General features: G+C 44.6%; 2 protein-coding genes across 2 annotated transcripts in view; one reads left to right on the plus strand and one right to left on the minus strand.

Moving 5' to 3' along the window:
- Window positions 1–3: 3 nt before the first annotated feature.
- dolk (dolichol kinase) lies at window positions 4–13,565 on the minus strand. Its single transcript, XM_070863837.1, has 2 exons — window positions 13,526–13,565; window positions 4–5,874 (listed from the first exon to the last, which is right to left on the minus strand). Exon 2 carries the CDS (start codon window positions 5,698–5,700, stop codon window positions 4,129–4,131), a length of 1,572 nt encoding a protein of 523 aa, XP_070719938.1. The 5' UTR covers window positions 5,701–5,874; window positions 13,526–13,565; the 3' UTR covers window positions 4–4,128.
- A 154-nt stretch (window positions 13,566–13,719) lies between these two features.
- nup188 (nucleoporin 188) overlaps window positions 13,720–20,066 on the plus strand; it is a 95,488-nt gene continuing 89,141 nt past the window's right edge. Inside the window, exon 1 of the mRNA XM_070863838.1 lies at window positions 13,720–13,800. Within this exon, the coding sequence (XP_070719939.1) occupies window positions 13,772–13,800 (29 nt within the window). The 5' untranslated portion in view covers window positions 13,720–13,771. The remainder of the gene's footprint in view (window positions 13,801–20,066) is intronic.

Below are 20,066 nucleotides of genomic sequence, written 5' to 3' on the forward strand. Positions count from 1 at the left end.
CACTTGCATGATCAATATGTTCCAATTTATTGTGTGTGACATTTTACACTTCCAGTGAACACAAAGCAAACTTTCTATACTTCACTACAATACGGATCAACGTAAGTATATCATACAAGGTAATCTATATATGGATAAAGTGCAGCTAAACCAGAGATAGAACATTTGAAGTGCGATATGGATGAGGGGGGGGGGGGAAAGAGAGAGGCTTACATATGAATTACTCTACAATCTGTACTATAGATATAACTAAGACATTTAATATGTCGCATCTGTGGAGGAATGCTCAGTCAGCTGGCGTAGGAATGGGAGCGATGAGAGTTCAGGTTTGATTATCTGCTTTACTTGGCATGGGCCATTAAGTGGGGATCTGAACTGAATGAAAGTGCTAAAATTATGAATCCCTTACAGTGGAACATTGAATTTCTCCTGTTTCACCTCTGGTTCCTTTCATCTTTTCCTACTTTTTCTCCGCTGCTTGTGCCGACGGCTCCTCAGGGAATGTTTCCAGGCATCGGGTATCGTCTCAACAATGGGGGTGATCAAAGGGATGATATGATATTGGCTAAGAGTGCCGACTAAACAAATCTACCGCAGAGAGTGCGAGTGGGATGTACAGAGGGATTCTCTGGGAATGAGTGAAGGTAGGCAGAAGCAGAGGTAATATCTGAATAGGCCAGAAGGGATAAGAGGCTGTAAACAAATGGTCTATAAAAGTAGTAGCTGGAGATGGGAGCTAAGCAAAAATATCAGTTTGCAACATTGTAAAAAACAGTACGCAAAAGGCTTAGCTGTTTGAAGTGGACTGTAATCATCATCATAGGCACACACATCAGCCACCACATGGGCTTGACAGAGATAGGCCTTTATCCAGTGGCAAGGATTAACCAGGACGACTGGAGACCTGCTCTGCTGCCATTGGGCATCATGCAAACTATATGAAGTTGTCTTTTACTCATCAGCTTAAGGGTTAACAAAGCACGTATTGAGTTACCGCAACTAGTGATTAACTGTAGATTTATTTTACATGATTTATACATCATAGCCCTACGAATTCTTCCATTTTCTAACACCATTCCATTATAAATAGTTGTACATGCATCTTATCAAAAGTTCATGGTCAATAAATTTATTTTAGCTCGTTTCATCAAACCAGCAATCATTTTACAGTGACCTGCATCACTCAAATAAAAGAAAAATCATCGAACTGTGGGAAGTATTTAACTTGCGTTGATAAAGTCCCCCAGCATGGCCTGGAACAGTGCTGAATTTATCAGTCCTCGAGCAAACTGAAGCAGTAAGAGACATGTATAAATTGATACATTCTATAAATTGTGTTCAATTGTTTTTGGAACAAAATCCAAGTCTGGAACACCGACTGTAGGGAGAAATCTCGCTATAAATGTGTTTGGTCCTCTGCAGGCAGTCACTCTTGCTGCTCCACATGTCCCAACAATCATCCCGTGTAGCACAGGCGGTCATTCGCCATTCAGGAGCCTGGACTGTGAGTGTTGACCTTGGCAGGCTATTTTACCCTGGCACGTGTCATACCCAATCTTGATCCTACATGCTGTCTACACTCCCATGTTTCCAAGCTGGTGTCACTGGATAGCGATTGGGAAGAGATCATGAAGAGATGGAGAGGAATTTCACTAAGGGATGTGGGGGATGCAGAGTCGTTGAGTATATTCAAGGCTGAGATCGCTTGGACTGGACTTGAGGGCAATCAAGGGATATGGGGATCGGGCAGGAAAGTGGAGTTGAGGTTGAAGATCAGCCATGATCATATTGAATGGTGGAGTAGGCTCCAAGGGTCGTATGGCTTACTCCTGCTTCTAATTCTTATGTTCTTACTACCCGATCCTAAACACAAAATGAGGCTTTATTATTATAACAGATTACTTATTTTGAAGATAAGCAAGCGATTAAATTGATAGTTGATCAGCACAGCCCTCTTCATGTTCTATCTAAGTAGCAATATTTCACCTCAAAAAAATGTTATATAACAGTCAATTATTATGAGGTAGTGAATTGTTTTCCTTCATCTAAGAGATTCCGTTTTCTCTGGTGGATCAGGTGCAACGATCTCCAAATCAGAAAGCACGGGACAAACTAACACCCACCTCAGTGAAATTTGGAATGTGACATGTATTTTTCTCTTGCTGAACGGGACATTAAAAAAATATGGGTCCAGAATGTGATATAGCTTTGATTTTGTTACAGTGACAGATTGCAATTTGCTCATGTTTACTCAGTATTAACAGAATACATATGATATGAATATTGTACAATATGTGAATATTGTTCTGCACTATTACCGATTACTCCGGCACTAATCACGCCACTCCCCTTTATACCACTCCTGGTCGACTTGGCATCATTAAAAGGCACAGCAGAACTGATGTTCACTATATACATATTGTAAAGTGCAGTGTATAGGTTTCAGCCATGATTTTAAACTCCGTTAAAGTCCCATCAGCGCATAAGTCACATGCCCAGGTTTGCAGATCTTAAGAACCCTGTTTTGAGATGTGGTTTGTACACCTGATTTACAGCAATGGAAATCCAAGACACTCTCATATCACTGGATCTGCTGGTTGAGAGCACGGTTAAAATCTTTTTTAGTAAGTAATTGCTCTTTTTACAAACAGAACCCTTCCCTTCGTCTCCATTTGATAATGCGGGGTTGAGCGAGAGCGCATTTATATGGCGTCCAGCCCTTACCTCACCCAATGTTCACATGAGGATTGTCAGGAGTCATTGGATGTTCAAGAATGGGAACAAAAAATACCCCAAAATACTGCAGATACTAGAAATCTGAAACAAAATCAGAAAATACTGGAAAGACTCAGCAAGTCAGGCAGCATTTGTAAAGGAAGGTAAAAGGTTAACGCTTCAGCTCTAAGAACACTTGTGAGAATAGCTACACCTGTAATGTTAACCTTTATCCTTTTGTTACGGATGTTTGCCTGACTTGCTGAGTGTTTCCAGCATTTTCGATTTTTGTCTCGGATTTCCAGCAGCTGCAGTATTTTTTTTTGTTGCAAAATTTGGCCTCCGATTGGGTTACACAGAGGTCACGGCCAATCAAGCATCAGGGGTACGGTAGCATAGCGGTTATGTTACTGGACGAGTAATCCAGAGGCCTGGACTAATGATCTGGAGACATGAGTTCAAATCCCACCATGGCAGCTGGGGAATTTAAATTCAGTTAATTAAATAAATCTGAAATAAAAGGCTAGTAGCAGTAATGGTGACCATAAAACTACCGGACTGTTGTAAAACCCATGTGGTTCACTAATGCTCTTTAGGGAAGGAAATCTGCCGTACTTACCTGGTCTGGATATATGTGGCTCCAGACCCACAGCAATGTGGTTGACTCTTAACTGCCCTCTGAAATGACCGAGCGAGCCACTCAGTTTTATTCAAGGCGGCGGCTCAAGGGCAATTAGGGATGGGCAATAAATGCTGGCATTTCCAGCGACGCTCACATCCCCCCGTGAATTAATAAAATATATAAAGACTGACATGATTGTCTCAACAATAAGAGCACATTATTTGTTTTTAACCAAACTTAAAGGTACCACTCAACAAATTTTCTCTCTCCGAGCTGATGACTTGTGTTGCGGTACATGTGAAAGTCCTCCAGTAGTCTGCTCAATTGCCATCCTGATGTTTCAGGCATAGTTCTTCATTCATCTGATCTGATGAAAAGCTATGCCTGAGACGCCAACATCTTCCTTTATAGATTCTGCCTAGCAGGAGTGGGTGGGAGCCCTAGTGGATTTATTTTTATCCACCTCCCTCACCCAGGTTGAGACGAGTTAATTCAGTACAGACCAGGGAATAAACCCGGGGACTTTCCTAGTGCACGTGGCTTAATTTCACATTGGGGGAATGAATTTTCCATTGGTGAGGCCTTAACACTTTGGTGTTTCAGTTACCGTTGCCTTAAACTAATAAATTATCAATTGGGATTTAACTCGGGCCACCTCAGAATATCACAAGTTCCTTCGTCTGGTGGCAATTGTATGTATTTTTTTTAAATTTCAACTAAAGGGATACTGCCCCTGAACCAGCAACAACAGCACATTCACTGCAATCTCAGTGTATCTCCAATAATCTCACTCAGACCATCAGCATAAGGAATAGATACAAAGGCAAAAAAAGATTGTCTATTTGATCGGTGTAAGCTTCTAGCAGGGAGACTATAACAATAGATCCCATAATCCAGATGTAGCTGCCGCTCAGACTCACTGTTTTATCAAAGATTAGAATCAAAGCAACAGCAATGATCTGGGCAAAGACAGAGGTTGCTGTTCCTTCAAAGGTTTTCTTAGTTCCAGGCCACCTAACCTCGCCCATGGTGCTTCCAAAAGCAGAGGCCATGGTGTCGCCAATCCCCACGGCCAGGACTCCAGCGTATGGGGCCAGGGCTACCTGCCCTGGAAACGAGCTTTTGGGGACAAACACTCCAGGGAACAGCCACACAGGCAGGGTGAGTCCAAGCAGCAGGTAAATGTGTGTCAGGATCAACGGACCACTATCACGGTCGTCAAGAAACAGGGCCAGCATTGGTCTCAATATCACTCCAAGTGGTTTAATCCTGAAATGCCTTATGTATTCCAACACCACAAACGCAGCAAAACAAACCACAGCAGCAACGTAGAGCAGCTGTCGGTCGTAGATGAGGCCTGGGACATAGGTTGCCACTATAATGATGTGAAAGCTTTTCCGCAGAACAGTGGAGGCTTTGTACTTTTTAGATGCCGATGACTGCTTACTGTACTGGTGAAAGACAACGACCGAAGCAAGAAGTGCCAGTGCGATCCAGTAGCTGAGTAAGTAGATCCTGGTTTGTGTGTTGGTGAGGAAATCGAAAAGCCAACCAAAAAGATCGTTCCTGGTCAGTCGGTAGAACCATGGCACCATGATACCCAATCCAAAAACAATGGCCAGCATGTGGAAAATCAGTGAGGAAACCCAGGTCTCGGAGTCCATAAAACAGTACAAAACAGCGAAAACCAGTCCCAGAAGGGCCGTGCCAACCACCGCCACCAGCAGGAACGAGGCAAGCGGATCACATGTGCTATCTCCGAGGGTCAAAGAGCGCTTGATGAGCTGGTTCGTAACAATGCTCAAACCTGACAAGAACAGCATGACCTCTCCCGGGGTGAAGCTGCGGGGCATGATATAGAGGACAATGAGGGAGAGGTAGACAAAGATCAGCAGGACCTCCAGGATCTCGATGACCTCGGAAACGGAAAGGATGTGCTTGAGGGTGTAGCTGATGGCGCTGGCCGCGAAACCGTACACAATGCTGGTGTTGGTGGGATGCGGCCTGGTGAGGCCCAGGGCCAGCAACGAGACGAACAGAGCGATGGCCATCCCCGCAGCCCAGCACACGACGCAGAACCGCTCGAAGTGCGCGTTGCCCACCATTTCCCAGCGCTCCTTCAGCACAATTCCGAGCAGCGGCAAAAGCACGCTGGCGGGCAGCAGGCCGCTGCTGAAGGCCAGCCGGTATTGGAAAACGGCATCGCCCGACTTCAGCAGCCGGTCCCATTTGTGCTGGACGTAATAAGCCTGGACCGCCAAGGCGAGGGTGCACCAGGAGAACTTGTTCCAGATCACAGCGTGGACACACAGCACGACGACGAAAACAATTAAAGACTCCACCAAGACGGGATTTTTCAACATAGCTGCAGACTTTGCTTCTGATGCCCAGTGCAGAGAAAGTCTTAATTACTTGAGAGTCCGAGAGAGTGTTGGAGCTTCCATTCCATCTGCCAAAAATGATTCCGTAAAAACGTCCCCTCTGATCAGATTTTCTTCCACCTTTTGTAACCGGGTAGATCTAACTCACGGTCAGACCTGGAACAGAGATTGTAATGTAGACCGTGTTAGTTACAGTTCGATTCTAAGTGTCAAATGTTGCAGCGAGGCCTTTTCATCTTTCTGCGCATTGGGCAACGGAGCTTTGTAACAACATCAGTAAAAGACTTGGATTTATCTAGCGCCTTTCACGACCACCGGATGTCTCAAAGCGCTTTACAGCCAATGAAGCACTCCTGGAGTGTAGTCACTGTTGTAATGTAGGAAACGCGGCAGCCAATTTGCGCACAGCAAGCTCCCACAAACAGCAATGTGATAACAAAAAAAGATTATCTGGTCATTATGTTGATTGAGGGATAAATATTGGCCAGGACACCAGGGATAACTCCCCTGCTCTTCTTTGAAATAGTGCCGCAGGATCTTTTACGTCCGCTTGAGAGAGCAGACGGGGCCTCAGTTTAATGTCTCATCTGAAAGACGGGTGAAATTTAACAAATCGTTAGACTCAGCAAGTTTGCTGGCATTTGCCTTAAATTCAGCTCACTTCCTACTGGGGAGGTTGGCAGTTAAGCACAGTGCAGTCTGACGCTCAGCTCACAGTACAGTTATTACTGTACAGTTCCCTGAAAAAGTGCAACATCCTCACCTGGGAGTCCCTGGCCAAAGACCGCCCTAAGTGGTTGAAGTGCATCAGGGAGGGCGCTGAGCACCTCGAGTCTCATCGCCGAGAGCATGCAGAAACCAAGCGCAGGCAGCGGAAGGAGCGTGCGGCAAATCTGTCCCACCCACCCCTTTCCCTCAACGACTATCTGTCCCACCTGTGACAGGGTCTGTGGTTCTCGTATTGGACTATTCAGCCATCTAAGGACTCATTTTTAAGAGTGGAAGCAAGTCTTCCTCGGTTCCGAGGGACTGCCTATGATGATGATGCTATTACCATACTGCTTGTGGATTTCCTGCTCAGGCCACCTTCTCACCCCCCCCACCCCCCCTCCCCTCCCAACAAACATAAATAATTTCAAATATTGAGAGATTTTCAAATAATGTAGTGTTTTGGGTCGTGCTTTGAAGAGAATCTTATAGCAGTTGAATAGACAGAATCCACTTTGTACAACATAGTCTATCTCTGGAAAAACTTCCAAGGAGCAGACACGATGGGCCGAATGGCCTCCCTCTGTACCTTAAATTTCTATGATTCTAAGCTTGATAAAATACATAGATCCTCATTATTAAGCGACCTCAGCATTCATCTGGCAATTAGTAATAGAATATTATTTTCAATACGCCATTATTTCAGTGATAAACAGGCAGAAAAATAAAATCAAATACAGCTTGGATATGTCATCAGATTACAATACATGGCAGGGAGTGAACCATTAGCCAACTCACTTCCAGTTAAAAAGTAACAAAATAAATGCAGAAACTCTGCTTGAAACAGTTGGTTGTCTGATGTAGAATCACTAACATTATTGTACAGTACTACCATAACCACCATTTAAAACCTACCACTTGTTAGGCAGTTAGGGTGAGCAGGCTGTTTGTTCTACGTACCAGCTGTCTGATGCAGTTTACTGAGCAACATATATTTCATTAACAAAGGGGATAGGCTAACTGTGGTATCGATCACTCCAGGAGAAACAATATTACAACTTCTGCTATCATCATAGGCAGTCCCTCGAAATCAAGGAAGACTTGCTTCCACTTTAAAAGTGAGTTCTCAGGTGACTGTACAGTCCAATAGGGGAATTACAGTCTCTGTCACAGGTGGGACAGACAGTGGTTGAAGGAAAGGGTGGCTGGGGAGTCTGGTTTGCCGCACGCTCCTTCCGCTGTCTGCGCTTGGTTTCTGCATGCTCCCAGCGACGATACTCGAGGTGCTCAATGCCCTCCCGGATGCTCTTCCTCCACTTAGGGCGGTCTTGGGCCAGGGATTCCCAGGTGCCGGTGGGGATATTGCACTTTATCAAGGAGACTTTGAGGGTGTCCCTGAAACATTTCCTCTGCCCACCTGGAGCTCGCTTGTCTTGTAGGAGTTCCGAGTAGAGCGCTTGCTTTGGGAGTCTCGTGTCGGGCATGCGGATGATGTGGTCGCCCAACGGAGCTGGTCGAGTGTGGTCAGTGCTTCGATATTGGGGTTGTTGGCCTGAGCGAGAACACTGACGTTGGTGGTACTTCTCCAGTGCTTTGAGGTGGTCCACTGTATATGGTCCACGTCTCTAAGCCATATAGGAGGGCGGGTAACATTACTGCCCTATAGACCATAAGCTTGGTGCCAGATTTGAGGTTCTGACTTCTGCTATAACGTGAATATAATAATTGATTGCGCAGTGTTGTATGCTCTCTACCTAAACAACTTATATTTATATAGCGCCTTTAACGTAGTGAAATGTCCCAAGGCGCTTCACAGGAATATTATCAGATAAAAAATTTGGCGTAGGAATGAGGAGGCCATTCAGCCCCTCGGGCCCGTTACACGATTCAATTAGATCATGGCGGATCAGTACCTTAATTCCATCTACCCGACTTGGTTCCATAACCCTTCATACCCTTGCCTAACAAAAATCAATCAATCTCAGTTTTGACATTTTCAATTGATCCCCCCCCCATCCCCCAGCCCCGACAGCTTTTTAGGGGAGAGCGTTTCAGATTTCCACTAATTTGTGTGAGAAGAAGTGCTTTCTGACATCACCTCTGAGTGGCCTAGCTCTAATTTTAAGGTTTGCCCCCTTGTTCTGGACTCCCTCACCAGAGGAAATTGTTTCTCTCTATCTACCCAATCAATTCCATTGATCATCTTAAACACCTCAATTAGATCACCCATTCGTCTTCTATCTTCAAGGAAATACAGCCTAGTCTATGCAACCTGCCCTCATAATTTAACCCTTTTAGCCCCAGTATCATTCTGATGAATCTCTGCTGCACCACCTCCAAGGCCAATATATCCTTCTTGAGGTGCGGTGCCCAGAACTCAATGCAATACTCCAGATGGTTTCTAACCAGAGCTCTGTGCAGTTGTAACAGAACGTCCACCCCTTTATATTCCAGCCCTCGAGATAAAGGCCAACATTCAATTAGCCCTTTTTAACCAGCCTAAATATATGGTGCTGAATGTCTCTCTTCACTGGCCAAAAATTGCCAAATAAAATTAGAATATTATGTTCAAATCTCTGCAGTGGAATTTGAATCCACAATCTTCTGACTCAGAGGTGAGAGTTCTACCACTGAGGCAAGACTGACTTAAACCCTAAAAAATTAATAGTGAAATTGAAGAACCAATGTTTGTTGTTATGCATCCAGCCACTTATCTGCTGCTATGATAGTGCATGTTAAAAATTGCTGGGGAATATGCAACAGAATGTTGCATTTATGCTTTTAATAAACAGTGTGTGATTTTAACCAGTTTTTGATTGAAAACCAAAATCTTTAGGGGACTATTAATATGGTAACTGTCAGTGGTGTCCTTGCTCCATGTATAATGTGGAAAGAATGATTGACAATTGCTGCAGTATTAAAAATATAGTCCTAAAGAAGATCCAGGTCTCTTCATAAAAATACAAACTGTACAGCATTTGTTTGTTTTCCTTCCAACATTGGGTCCAGAGATGTGCTAGCATCACATGTGTGATGTCAGCATGGCGTGCACAGCATACAACGTGTGTGCTGACATCACTGTTGTGATACATGTGCATCTCTGGACCTGATTTTTGGTAAGAATACAATGAAGAGTTTCATGTTTTTGTCCCTCAAATTTTGGAAGACATTTTTTAAACTGATTCATCATCCAAAAAAATCCTGCAATTTATTGATGGAAATGTAGAAACTGATTTTAATAATCTTTACTTACAATTAGTTTCAAACTTTTTAATATGTCAATTCGAAGACACAGACCTGTGTTTATTTTTAAGAGGCACATTAAACTTAAAATAGTTATTATCTAAATGGAGAAAGATTGTAAAGTGCCACAGTACAGCAGGACCTGGGGGTACTTGTGCATGAAACACAAAAGGATAGTATGCAGGTACAGCAAGTGATCAGGAAGGCAATGGTATCTTGGCCTTTATTGCAAAGGGGATGGATTATAAAAGCAGGAAAGTCTTGCTGCAGCTATATAAGGTATTGGTGAGGCCACACCTGGAATACTGCAAGCAGTATTGGTTTCCATATTTACGAAAGGATATACTTGCTTTGGAGGCAGTTCAGAGAAGGTTCACTAGGTTGATTCCAGGGATGAGGGGGTTGATTTATGATGAAAGGTTGAATAGGTTGGGCCTCTACTCATTGGAATTCAGAAGAATGAGAGGTGATCTTATCGAAACATCTAATATTATGAGGGGGCTTGACAAGGTGGATGCAGAGAGGATGTTTCCATTGGTGGGGGAGACTAGAACTAGACAGCATGATCTTAGAATAAGGGACCGTCCATTTAAAACAGAGATGAGGAGAAATTTCTTCTCTCAGAGGGTTGTAAATCTATGAAATTCGCTGCCTCAGAGAGCTGTGGAAGCTGGAACACTAAATATATTTAAGACAGAAATAGACAATTTCTTAAACAATAAGGTGTTATGGGGCACGGGCGGGGAAGTTGAGCTGAGTCCATGATCAGATTAGCCATGATCTTATTGAATGGCGGAGCAGGCTCGAGGGGTCGTATGGCCTACTTCTTATGTTCTTATGTTCTTAAACCCGATGATATTTAAAAGCAAAATGAAGGAATTTCACTCCAGGTGAATGAGACTTGTAAGCTTTGCTGCTGTATTGAGGTAGAAATAGCTGACAGCAACCCAGTGGACACATAGAAACATAGAAAATAGGTGCAGGAGCAGGCCATTTGGCCCTTCGAGCCTGCACCACCATTCAATATGATCATGGCTGATCATTCAACCTCAGTACCCCACCCCAGCCTTCTCTCCATACCCCCTGATCCCTTTAGCCGTAAGGGCCACATCTAACTCCCTTTTGAATATTTCCAACGAACTGGACTCAACAACGTTCTATGGCAGAGAATTCCACAGGTTCACAACTCTCTGGGTGAAAAATAAGGATATCCTTCAGTTCTTCCTTCTCACTAGACCCTCGGTCCCCTAGTATTTTCGGGAGGTTATTCGTGTCTTCCTTAGTGAAGACAGAACCAAAGTATTTGTTCAAATTGGTCTGCCAGTTCCTTATTCCCCATTATGAATTCACCTGATTCTGATTGCAAGGGACCTACATTAGTCTTCACTAATCTTTTTCTCTTCACATATCTATAGAAGCTTTTGCAGTCAGTTTTTATGTTCCCTGCAAACTTACTCTCATACTCTATTTCCCCCTCCTAATTAAACCCTTAGTCCTCCTCTGCTGAATTCTAACTTTCTTCCAGTCCTCTTTGCTGCTTTTTCTGGCCAATTTATATGCCTCTTCCTTGGATTTAACACTTTCCCTAATTTCCCTTATTACCATGGTTGAGCCACCTTCCCTTTTTTTATTTTTACACCACACAGGGATGTACAATTGTTGAAGTTCATCAATGTGATCTTTAAATGTCTGCCATTGCCTATGCACCGTCAACCCTCATTCGCCAGTCTAGTCTAGCCAATTCATGTCTCATACCGTCAGTTTCCTTTCCTTAAGTTCAGGACCTTAATCTCTGAATTAACTGTGTCACACTCCATCTTAATGAAGAATTCTACCATATTATGGTCACTCTTTCCCAAGGGGCCTTGCACGACCCGATTGCTGATTAATCCTCTCTCGTTACACAAGACCCAGTCTAGGATGGCCTGCTCTCTAGTTGGTTCCTCGACATATTGGTCTAGAAAACCATCCCTTATACATGCCAGGAAATCCTCCTCCACAGTATTGCTACCAGTTTGGTTAGCCCAATCAATATGTAGATTAAAGTCACCCTGATAACTGCTGTACCCTTATTGGATGCGTTCCTAATTTCCGGTTTGATGCCGTCCCCACCCTCCCTGCTACTGTTTGGTGGTCTGTACACAACTCCCACTAATGTTTTCTGCCCTTTGGTGTTTCGAAGCTCTACTCATACAGATTCCACATCATCCACGCTAATGTCTTTCCTTACTATTGCATTAATCTCTTCTTTAACCAGTAACGCTACCCCACCTCCTTTTCCTTCCTGAATATTGAATACCCCTGGATGTTGAGTTCCCAGCCTTGGTTACGCTGGAGCCATGTCTCCGTAATCCCAATTACATCATATTCGTTAACAGCTATCTGCGCAGTTAATTCATACACCTTATTACGAATGCTCTTCGCATTGAGACTCATCGAGCCGTCAGGCTTGTTTTTTTAACATTCTTTGTCCTTTTACAATTATGTTGTAATGTGGCCCTTTTTGATTTTTGCCCTTGATTTCTCTGCTCTCCATTCTTGTTTTTCTCCTTCCTACCTTTTGCTTCTGCCCCCTTTTTACTTCCCTCTGCCTCCCTGCATTGATTCCCTTCCCCCTGCGGTTTTAGTTTAAACCCTCCCCAACAGCACTAGCAAACACTCTGCCTAGGACATCGGTTCCGGTCCTGCCCAGGTGCAGACCGTCCAGTTTGTACTGGTAGCAATCCTGAGATTACTACCTTTGAGGTCCTACTTTTTAATTTAACTCCTAGCTCCCCAAATTCAGCTTGTAGGACCTCATCCCGTTTTTTACCTATATTGTTGGTACCTATATGCACCATGACAGCTGGCTGTTCACCCTCCCCCTCCAAAATACGCTGCAGCCACTCCGAGACATCCTTGACCCTTGCACCTGGGAGGCAACATACCATCCTGGAGTGTCGTTTGCGGCCGCAGAAACGCCTATCTATTCCCCTTACAATAGAATCCCCTATCACTATAGCAGGAATCAGGAGGCAGACTACACATGCCCAGTGCAGAAAGTCCAAACAAGCAAAAATAAAGTGCAAATCAAAGCATCGAACCAAACATTTTTAATTGACATAATAGTTGTGTCAGTCAAAAATAGCAAACCACTGGTAGCAAAATGTAAAGAGTGTCAAAATACAGTAAACCTTTCCTTGCAGTAAGGGTTAATTCAGTTCCAGCTAGACTGTAGAACACACCCTATTCCTCCCGTCACAATTCAAAAAAGTGAGGGGGGTGTCTCTAAGAAAAAAAACCCCGTCAGATCAGCGGTGTACTAAATAACAATTTTAGCAGTGGCAGAAAAAATAGTTTGGAGAGCTCCAGTAGGTTGACGTTGATGAGGAATAGCAGGGAGGGGTGTTGGTGATTAGCACCAAACCCTTGGACTAAAAATACCCGATCGCTTGGTAAGAAAACAATGAGGAATGTCATGGTTTTTTTCCCCACTCAAATTTTGGAGAGCATTTTCTAAAACTGATTCACCGTCCAAAATAAAACAGCAATTTATGGATGGAAATCTAAAAAAAAGATTTTTAATAATCTCTACTTATCAAAAGGACTGATTACATGCCGATTCAAAGACACAAATCTGTGTTCATTTTTAAGAGTCACATTAAACCAGGTGACATTTAAAAGCAAAATGAGGGAATTTCATTCCAGATGAGGCAGACTTGAGGTTTGCTGCTGTATTGCAGAGGATATGAAAATGATCATAACGAGGAACATTCCCCATTTTAATACTCGACCAGTAAAACAAAATATTAAATGAAACGCACCAAACAATCCCCCCAAATAAAGCAGCACCCATTTTTAAAAAAAAATCTCTTACCACACACCTGTCACCTTCCAGGGGGCGGCCATAGTGAGAGGACAACCACGTGACAGGGGGCGGCACGACGTGAAGTCGGTTAGCGGCTCATGAGAGGAGGCGGGAAAAGCGCCTGCGCGGATCACATGAGGAGGCGGACCAACGGCCCGGTGGCAGATCACGTGCAGAGGGGAAAAAAAGCGGCCGCGCGGGGTCACATGAGGAGGGGAACAAGGGCCTGCGCGGGTCACGTGACGAGGGTCGGCAATGGCGGCGGCAGCGGGGCCGTGTGTGAGGTAAAAAAAAATTAACCATAAACTTTTTCCTTCCACCCAGCCCTCACCCCGCCAAAAAAAAAATGTGCCATTTGAGTCAAAGCTAAGGGCCTTTGCGGAATAAATGTACTTTATCCGAGATAAGGGGCGAGCCGGGAGAGTCAGTGGAAGGAGTTCATGTGGCTTTACGGTTGATAAAAGAAGAGCGCGCTGGACACGAGTTTACATTCAAACTCTGCGAGTCTGACATAATTGGGCGAAAATGAGACATCAGTCCTTCTTGGGGAATGATTTTAGCTTTTATTTTCCTAATAACCCATTGTAAATTGTAGCTTTAAGGCGTCTTTTATTTTGTTGGTCAAGGAACATCATTTCACAGGAATCTTGACAGGAAACTCTTCTCTCCTGTCACTCAATGATCTGAACGGAACGCCCAGCGATCCACAATGTCCCAAAAGTACTTGATGCCCTCACATCTGTACCCCAGGCAGCCCTTCGATCCGCCACTCACACACACACACACACACACACACACAGTCCCAGTCATGTAGGTGGCACATGGCCCATCCAGCAGTCAGATATGTTAACACACCTCCCCAAGTGAGTTTTAGTCCGCCGCCTTTACATCTCTTGGGACCATACCCAGTCGTCATCGTCGGCGGTCCCACGAACGAGGCTGACTTGCTTCCACATGAGTTCACAGATGTTTCAATGAAGGACCCGATATTCCAGTCCTGAACTCCAGTTGAAAGGGTGGAAGATGCCTGTGCGTGGATTTTTTTTTGACCTGTGGTGACCGTTGCACATCAGCCACCACACAGGCTTGATAGAGCTAGGCCTTTATGTAGTGGCAAGGGTTAATCAGGACGACTGGAGACCCACTCTGCTGCACAGACCTAGTGCGCACACATATTGCAGTGTGGGCTGGACCCTTGGCTCTTCTGGGCTCCGTACCCTCATTTGCCGCACCTCCGCCACAATCCCTCACCACTCCTCCGCCGCAAGACACTTGCTACACCTCCCAGTACAGTGCTGAGGGAGCACAGCACTGTCGGAGGTGCCGTCTTACGATTGAGAGGTTAAACATAGGCCAGGTCTGCTCTCCCATGGACGTAAACGATCCCATGGCTCTATTTTGAAGAAGAGCAGGGGCGTTATCCCCATATTTATCCCTCAATCAACATAACAAAAAAAAATGATTATTTGGTCATTATCACATTGCTGTTTGTGGGAGCTTACCGTGCGCAAGTTGGCTGCCACGGTTTCCACATCATCATCATAGGCAGTCCCTCGAAACGAGGATGAACTTGCTTCTACGCCAAAAAAAGGATGAGTTTACATGTGTTTCAATGAAGGACTCGAACTACATCCTGAAGGATGGAAGATGCCTTTGCATGAATTTTTTTAATGAGGGGTGGCCGTTGCACATCAGCCATCACATGGGCTTGACAGAGCTAGGTCTTGGTCCAGTGGCAAGGATTACCCAAGACAACTGGAGACCAGCCCTGCTGCATGGACCTAATGCGCACACGTATCGCAGTGTGGGCTGGTCCGTGCTGCCTCTGGCACCGAACTCGCACCTCCCCTGGGCCCCGATCACATCCCTCTACAGTCTCTCGTCGCTCCTGCTGTATCTGTCCACGCTCCAATCACCGACCTGGATCTTGATGACATTCTTCACAGCCGTTGCCCTCCTGCACCAGCTCGCGCTGTACCTTGAAGTGGCATGCCTCTCCGCTGCCCATGGCCGCCGCTCGCTGCTCCTTTTATGGCCCCGACCTGCCGCTGATGTTCCCTCGCGGGTCGGGGCCTCCATGTGCTCTCTCGTAGACGTAAATGATCCCATGGCACTATTTTGAAGAAGAGCAGGGGCATTATCCCCACAATCCCCACATTTATCCCTCAATCAGCATAACAAAAAAAACAGATTATTTGGTCATTATCACATTGCTGTTTGTGGGAGCTTGCCGTGCGCAAGTCCGCAGGTCGTTTCCCATATTACAACAGTGACTACACTTCAAAAAGTACTTAATTGGCTGTAAAGCACTTTGACGCTATATAAATGCAAGTCTTTTTTGGGTGTGTTATGAATAGAAGGATGTTTAATGCCTCCCAGTGTTCACTGTAGTACCATTAGTGAGACTGACTGGTTGACCTGCTCAGTCCTTAGAGTGGGAATAAAACTGACATTTTTGTGGGAGGCATTGTTTCCTTTTCATTGGCTGCGCTTTTCAGGTTGAAAAATATTTTTAATGCTCCCCCCTTCACCCAGTATCACAAGCTAGCACGGTTATGATAGAATCATAGAATGATTACAGAAGGGAAGAAAGCCATTCGGCCCGTCGAGCCCGTGCTGACTCTCAGCTACTCCCACTCCCTTGCCCTTTCCCTGTAGCCCAGCAAAATTTTTTCCTTCAGATACTTATCCAGCTCCCTTTTGAAAGATAAAATTGAGTCTACCTCCACCGCCCTTTCAGGCAGTGCATTCCAGATCTTAACCATTTGCTGTGTAAAATGTTTTTTCTTGCATCGGTTTTGGTTCTTTTGCCAATCACCTTCAATCTGTGTTCTCTGGTTCTCGACTACTGCCAATGGGAACAGTTTCTCTCTATCTAGTCTGTCCAGACCCCTGATGATTTTGAACACCTCTATCAAATCTCCTCTGCTCCAAAGAGAACAACCCCAGCTTCTCCAGTCTATCCACGTAACTGAAGTCCCTCATCCCTGGGATCTTTCTCGTAAACCTTTCCTGCACCTTCTCTAAGACCTTCACGCCCTTCCTAAAGTGTGGTGCCCAGAATTGGGCACACTACTCCATCCAGTATGTAGCAATTTGGTGAGTTCAACAGTTAGCAGCCTGTGTGAGTAGAACACAATTTATACTGCCAGCAAAATACTGCCAGTGGAATAAACTTGTTATCTATTGGATATGGAATCCAGAATTTCTTTCAAATACTTGATGATGAAGAGACAATGTTCAAAATGCACAGCTAGGGCCTGAAGGAGAAAAAGCAGGTTCATGTTTTCAATGAAAACTTTCCTCTGAATCAGTAGTGGGGTTTCCCTGAAACATTAACCTGTCATTTTGTTTTTCAGAGGCTGCACATTCTATTTTGGGATTCCTATGGTTTTTCTTCCTTTCTCTGCCATATGATGTCTATTACTTTTTTTTTAAAACTGTCTGCATTGGACATTCACTGAATCATCTGGGTTGTCATCTTGAAAACTATACAGAAGGACAAATCCATTATATTTTGGATAATTTTGACTTGCAAAATTAAGTAATGTATTCTATGGTGCTTTCTCCTGGAACCTCTGTGTCTCTCTGGATCTCCTTCTTTAAGACCCTCCTTAAAACTTACCTCTCTGAAGCTTTTAATTACCTGTCCTACTATCTCCTCCTTTGGCTCGGTGTCACTGTTTGTCTTAATATGACCCGTGAACCACCTTGGGATGTTTTCCTGCGTTAAAGGTGTTATATAAATGCAAGTTGTTGTTGATGGGCAGCATTTTGTGGCATGCAATTTTGTGCCATCTGCTTGGTACACGGTACTTTTGGGTATACCAGTTTCTTGTCAGGCTCCTTAAAGTATGCTGTCTTCCAGCATCTGTTCACAGGTTCATCAGATACTGCACACTGTGTTGAGTCTTGGCACCACTTCCATGCATGGTGCACCGCTGTCTGGTGGAGTGGGTGCCCTAGAATGTCAACTATATGAGCAAACCCACCTCACACCAACATCATGTAGCAGTAATTTCACTTTGTTAGCCAGCAAACAAAGGGCCTAGGGGCTGTGTTGTTCTGCCACTTGCCCACGGACTTCCTTTTTGTATTGTGACTTTGGGCTTAAAATCTGTTACCTTTTGGCTGCCACTGATTTCCTTTCTCTTCTGCCTGCTCCTCCCCCTTGCCCCAGTACAGTGTTTGAAAAGGTTGATAAATATTTTTAAACTATTTTCAGCCTTTCAGCTATTTTCCAGAGACTGAACAAATTTTTGTTTCTCCTCTGGGACCGCTTACTATTAAGTGACTGCATCCCGTTCCTGACAGCCCTTAATGGCTTCTGGGTCATGCAGAATATCGTGCTTCCTCCTTGAACACATACTCTGTATCTGGGTCAGAGCATGAAGGAAGTATAGAATAGGCCCCTCTGTTTCAATACTGAGTCACAAAGTCAGATGAATTTTTGTGTCTGCGTTTTTGTATTGGAAAAGACTTATTAAAATGGTGAGTTGGATGACCGTAGAATTAAACTAGTAATGACAAGTATGAATTATTTACAGTGGTTAAACGCGGGTTTAAAAAAAACATTTTTTTTCTATCAAATCAAAGTAGGTAAAACCCAGCTCCAGCTGATTGAGTGATTTAATGAATGTTCTGACATGCTCTGGTTTTGCCTGAGGTGGAACAGTTTGAGCAGGATAAATGAAGTTAGTGTATTATTTTTAGCAAATGAATTATGAGTGAGAAATTTTAAATACAATAGGATTCTCTTTTGGTTTATCACCAAAACAATGCCAATGTGCAACAATTAGCACAATGGACTTTCACAACATATAGTTATCAGAAATACTCCAAATTGTTGCAGGTAAAATTGGAGAGAAGAGGGTGATTTTGAGCGTATTACTTTTCTGGAGGATGTGACAAATGTGTGTCAGCCGTGGCTCAGTGGGTAGCACTCTTACCTCTGAGTGAGAAGGTTGTGGCTTCAAGTCCCACTTCAGAGATCTGAGCTCAAAAATCTCGACTGAGACTCCAGTGCAGTACTTGAGGGAGTGCTGCACTGCAGGAGGTGCCGTCTTTCAGATGACACGTCAAACTGAGGCCACATCTGCTCTCTCAGGTGGACGTAAAAGATCCCATGGCACTATTTTGAAGAAGAACAGAGGCATTATCTCCGGTGTCTTGGCCTTCATTTATCCCTCAATCGACATACAAAAAAAACAGATTTTCTGGTCATTATCACATTTGCTGTTTGTGGGAGCTTGCAAATTGACTGCTGAGCTTCCTGCATTACACCAGTAACGGCACTTCTAAAAGTACTCCACTGGCTGTAAAGCACTTTCGGATGTCTGGTGGTCATGAAAGGTGCTATATATATGCAAGTCTTCCTTCCTTCTTTTCTCCCCCTCTTTCTTTTCTCCCCCTCTTTCTTTTCTCCCCCTCTTTCTTTTCTCCCCCTCTTTCTTTTCTCCCCCTCTTTCTTTTCTCCCCCTCTTTCTTTTCTCCCCCTCTTTCTTTTCTCCCCCTCTTTCTTTTCTCCCCCTCTTTCTTTTCTCCCCCTCTTTCTTTTCTCCCCCTCTTTCTTTTCTCCCCCTCTTTCTTTTCTCCCCCTCTTTCTTTTCTCCCCCTCTTTCTTTTCTCCCCCTCTTTCTTTTCTCCCCCTCTTTCTTTTCTCCCCCTCTTTCTTTTCTCCCCCTCTTTCTTTTCTCCCCCTCTTTCTTTTCTCCCCCTCTTTCTTTTCTCCCCCTCTTTCTTTTCTCCCCCTCTTTCTTTTCTCCCCCTCTTTCTTTTCTCCCCCTCTTTCTTTTCTCCCCCTCTTTCTTTTCTCCCCCTCTTTCTTTTCTCCCCCTCTTTCTTTTCTCCCCCTCTTTCTTTTCTCCCCCTCTTTCTTTTCTCCCCCTCTTTCTTTTCTCCCCCTCTTTCTTTTCTCCCCCTCTTTCTTTTCTCCCCCTCTTTCTTTTCTCCCCCTCTTTCTTTTCTCCCCCTCTTTCTTTTCTCCCCCTCTTTCTTTTCTCCCCCTCTTTCTTTTCTCCCCCTCTTTCTTTTCTCCCCCTCTTTCTTTTCTCCCCCTCTTTCTTTTCTCCCCCTCTTTCTTTTCTCCCCCTCTTTCTTTTCTCCCCCTCTTTCTTTTCTCCCCCTCTTTCTTTTCTCCCCCTCTTTCTTTTCTCCCCCTCTTTCTTGTCTCCCCCTCTTTCTTGTCTCCCCCTCTTTCTTGTCTCCCCCTCTTTCTTGTCTCCCCCTCTTTCTTGTCTCCCCCTCTTTCTTGTCTCCCCCTCTTTCTTGTCTCCCCCTCTTTCTTGTCTCCCCCTCTTTCTTGTCTCCCCCTCTTTCTTGTCTCCCCCTCTTTCTTGTCTCCCCCTCTTTCTTGTCTCCCCCTCTTTCTTGTCTCCCCCTCTTTCTTGTCTCCCCCTCTTTCTTGTCTCCCCCTCTTTCTTGTCTCCCCCTCTTTCTTGTCTCCCCCTCTTTCTTGTCTCCCCCTCTTTCTTGTCTCCCCCTCTTTCTTGTCTCCCCCTCTTTCTTGTCTCCCCCTCTTTCTTGTCTCCCCCTCTTTCTTGTCTCCCCC

This window comes from Pristiophorus japonicus, chromosome 20 (genome assembly GCF_044704955.1).
Source record: "Pristiophorus japonicus isolate sPriJap1 chromosome 20, sPriJap1.hap1, whole genome shotgun sequence".
In the NCBI taxonomy this organism is placed as follows: Eukaryota; Metazoa; Chordata; class Chondrichthyes; family Pristiophoridae; genus Pristiophorus; species Pristiophorus japonicus.

Coding starts and splice junctions, on each gene's coding strand:
- dolk (XM_070863837.1), bottom strand. CDS start 5,700: ATGTTGAAAAATCCCGTCTTGGTGGAGTCTTTAATTGTTTTCGTCGTC.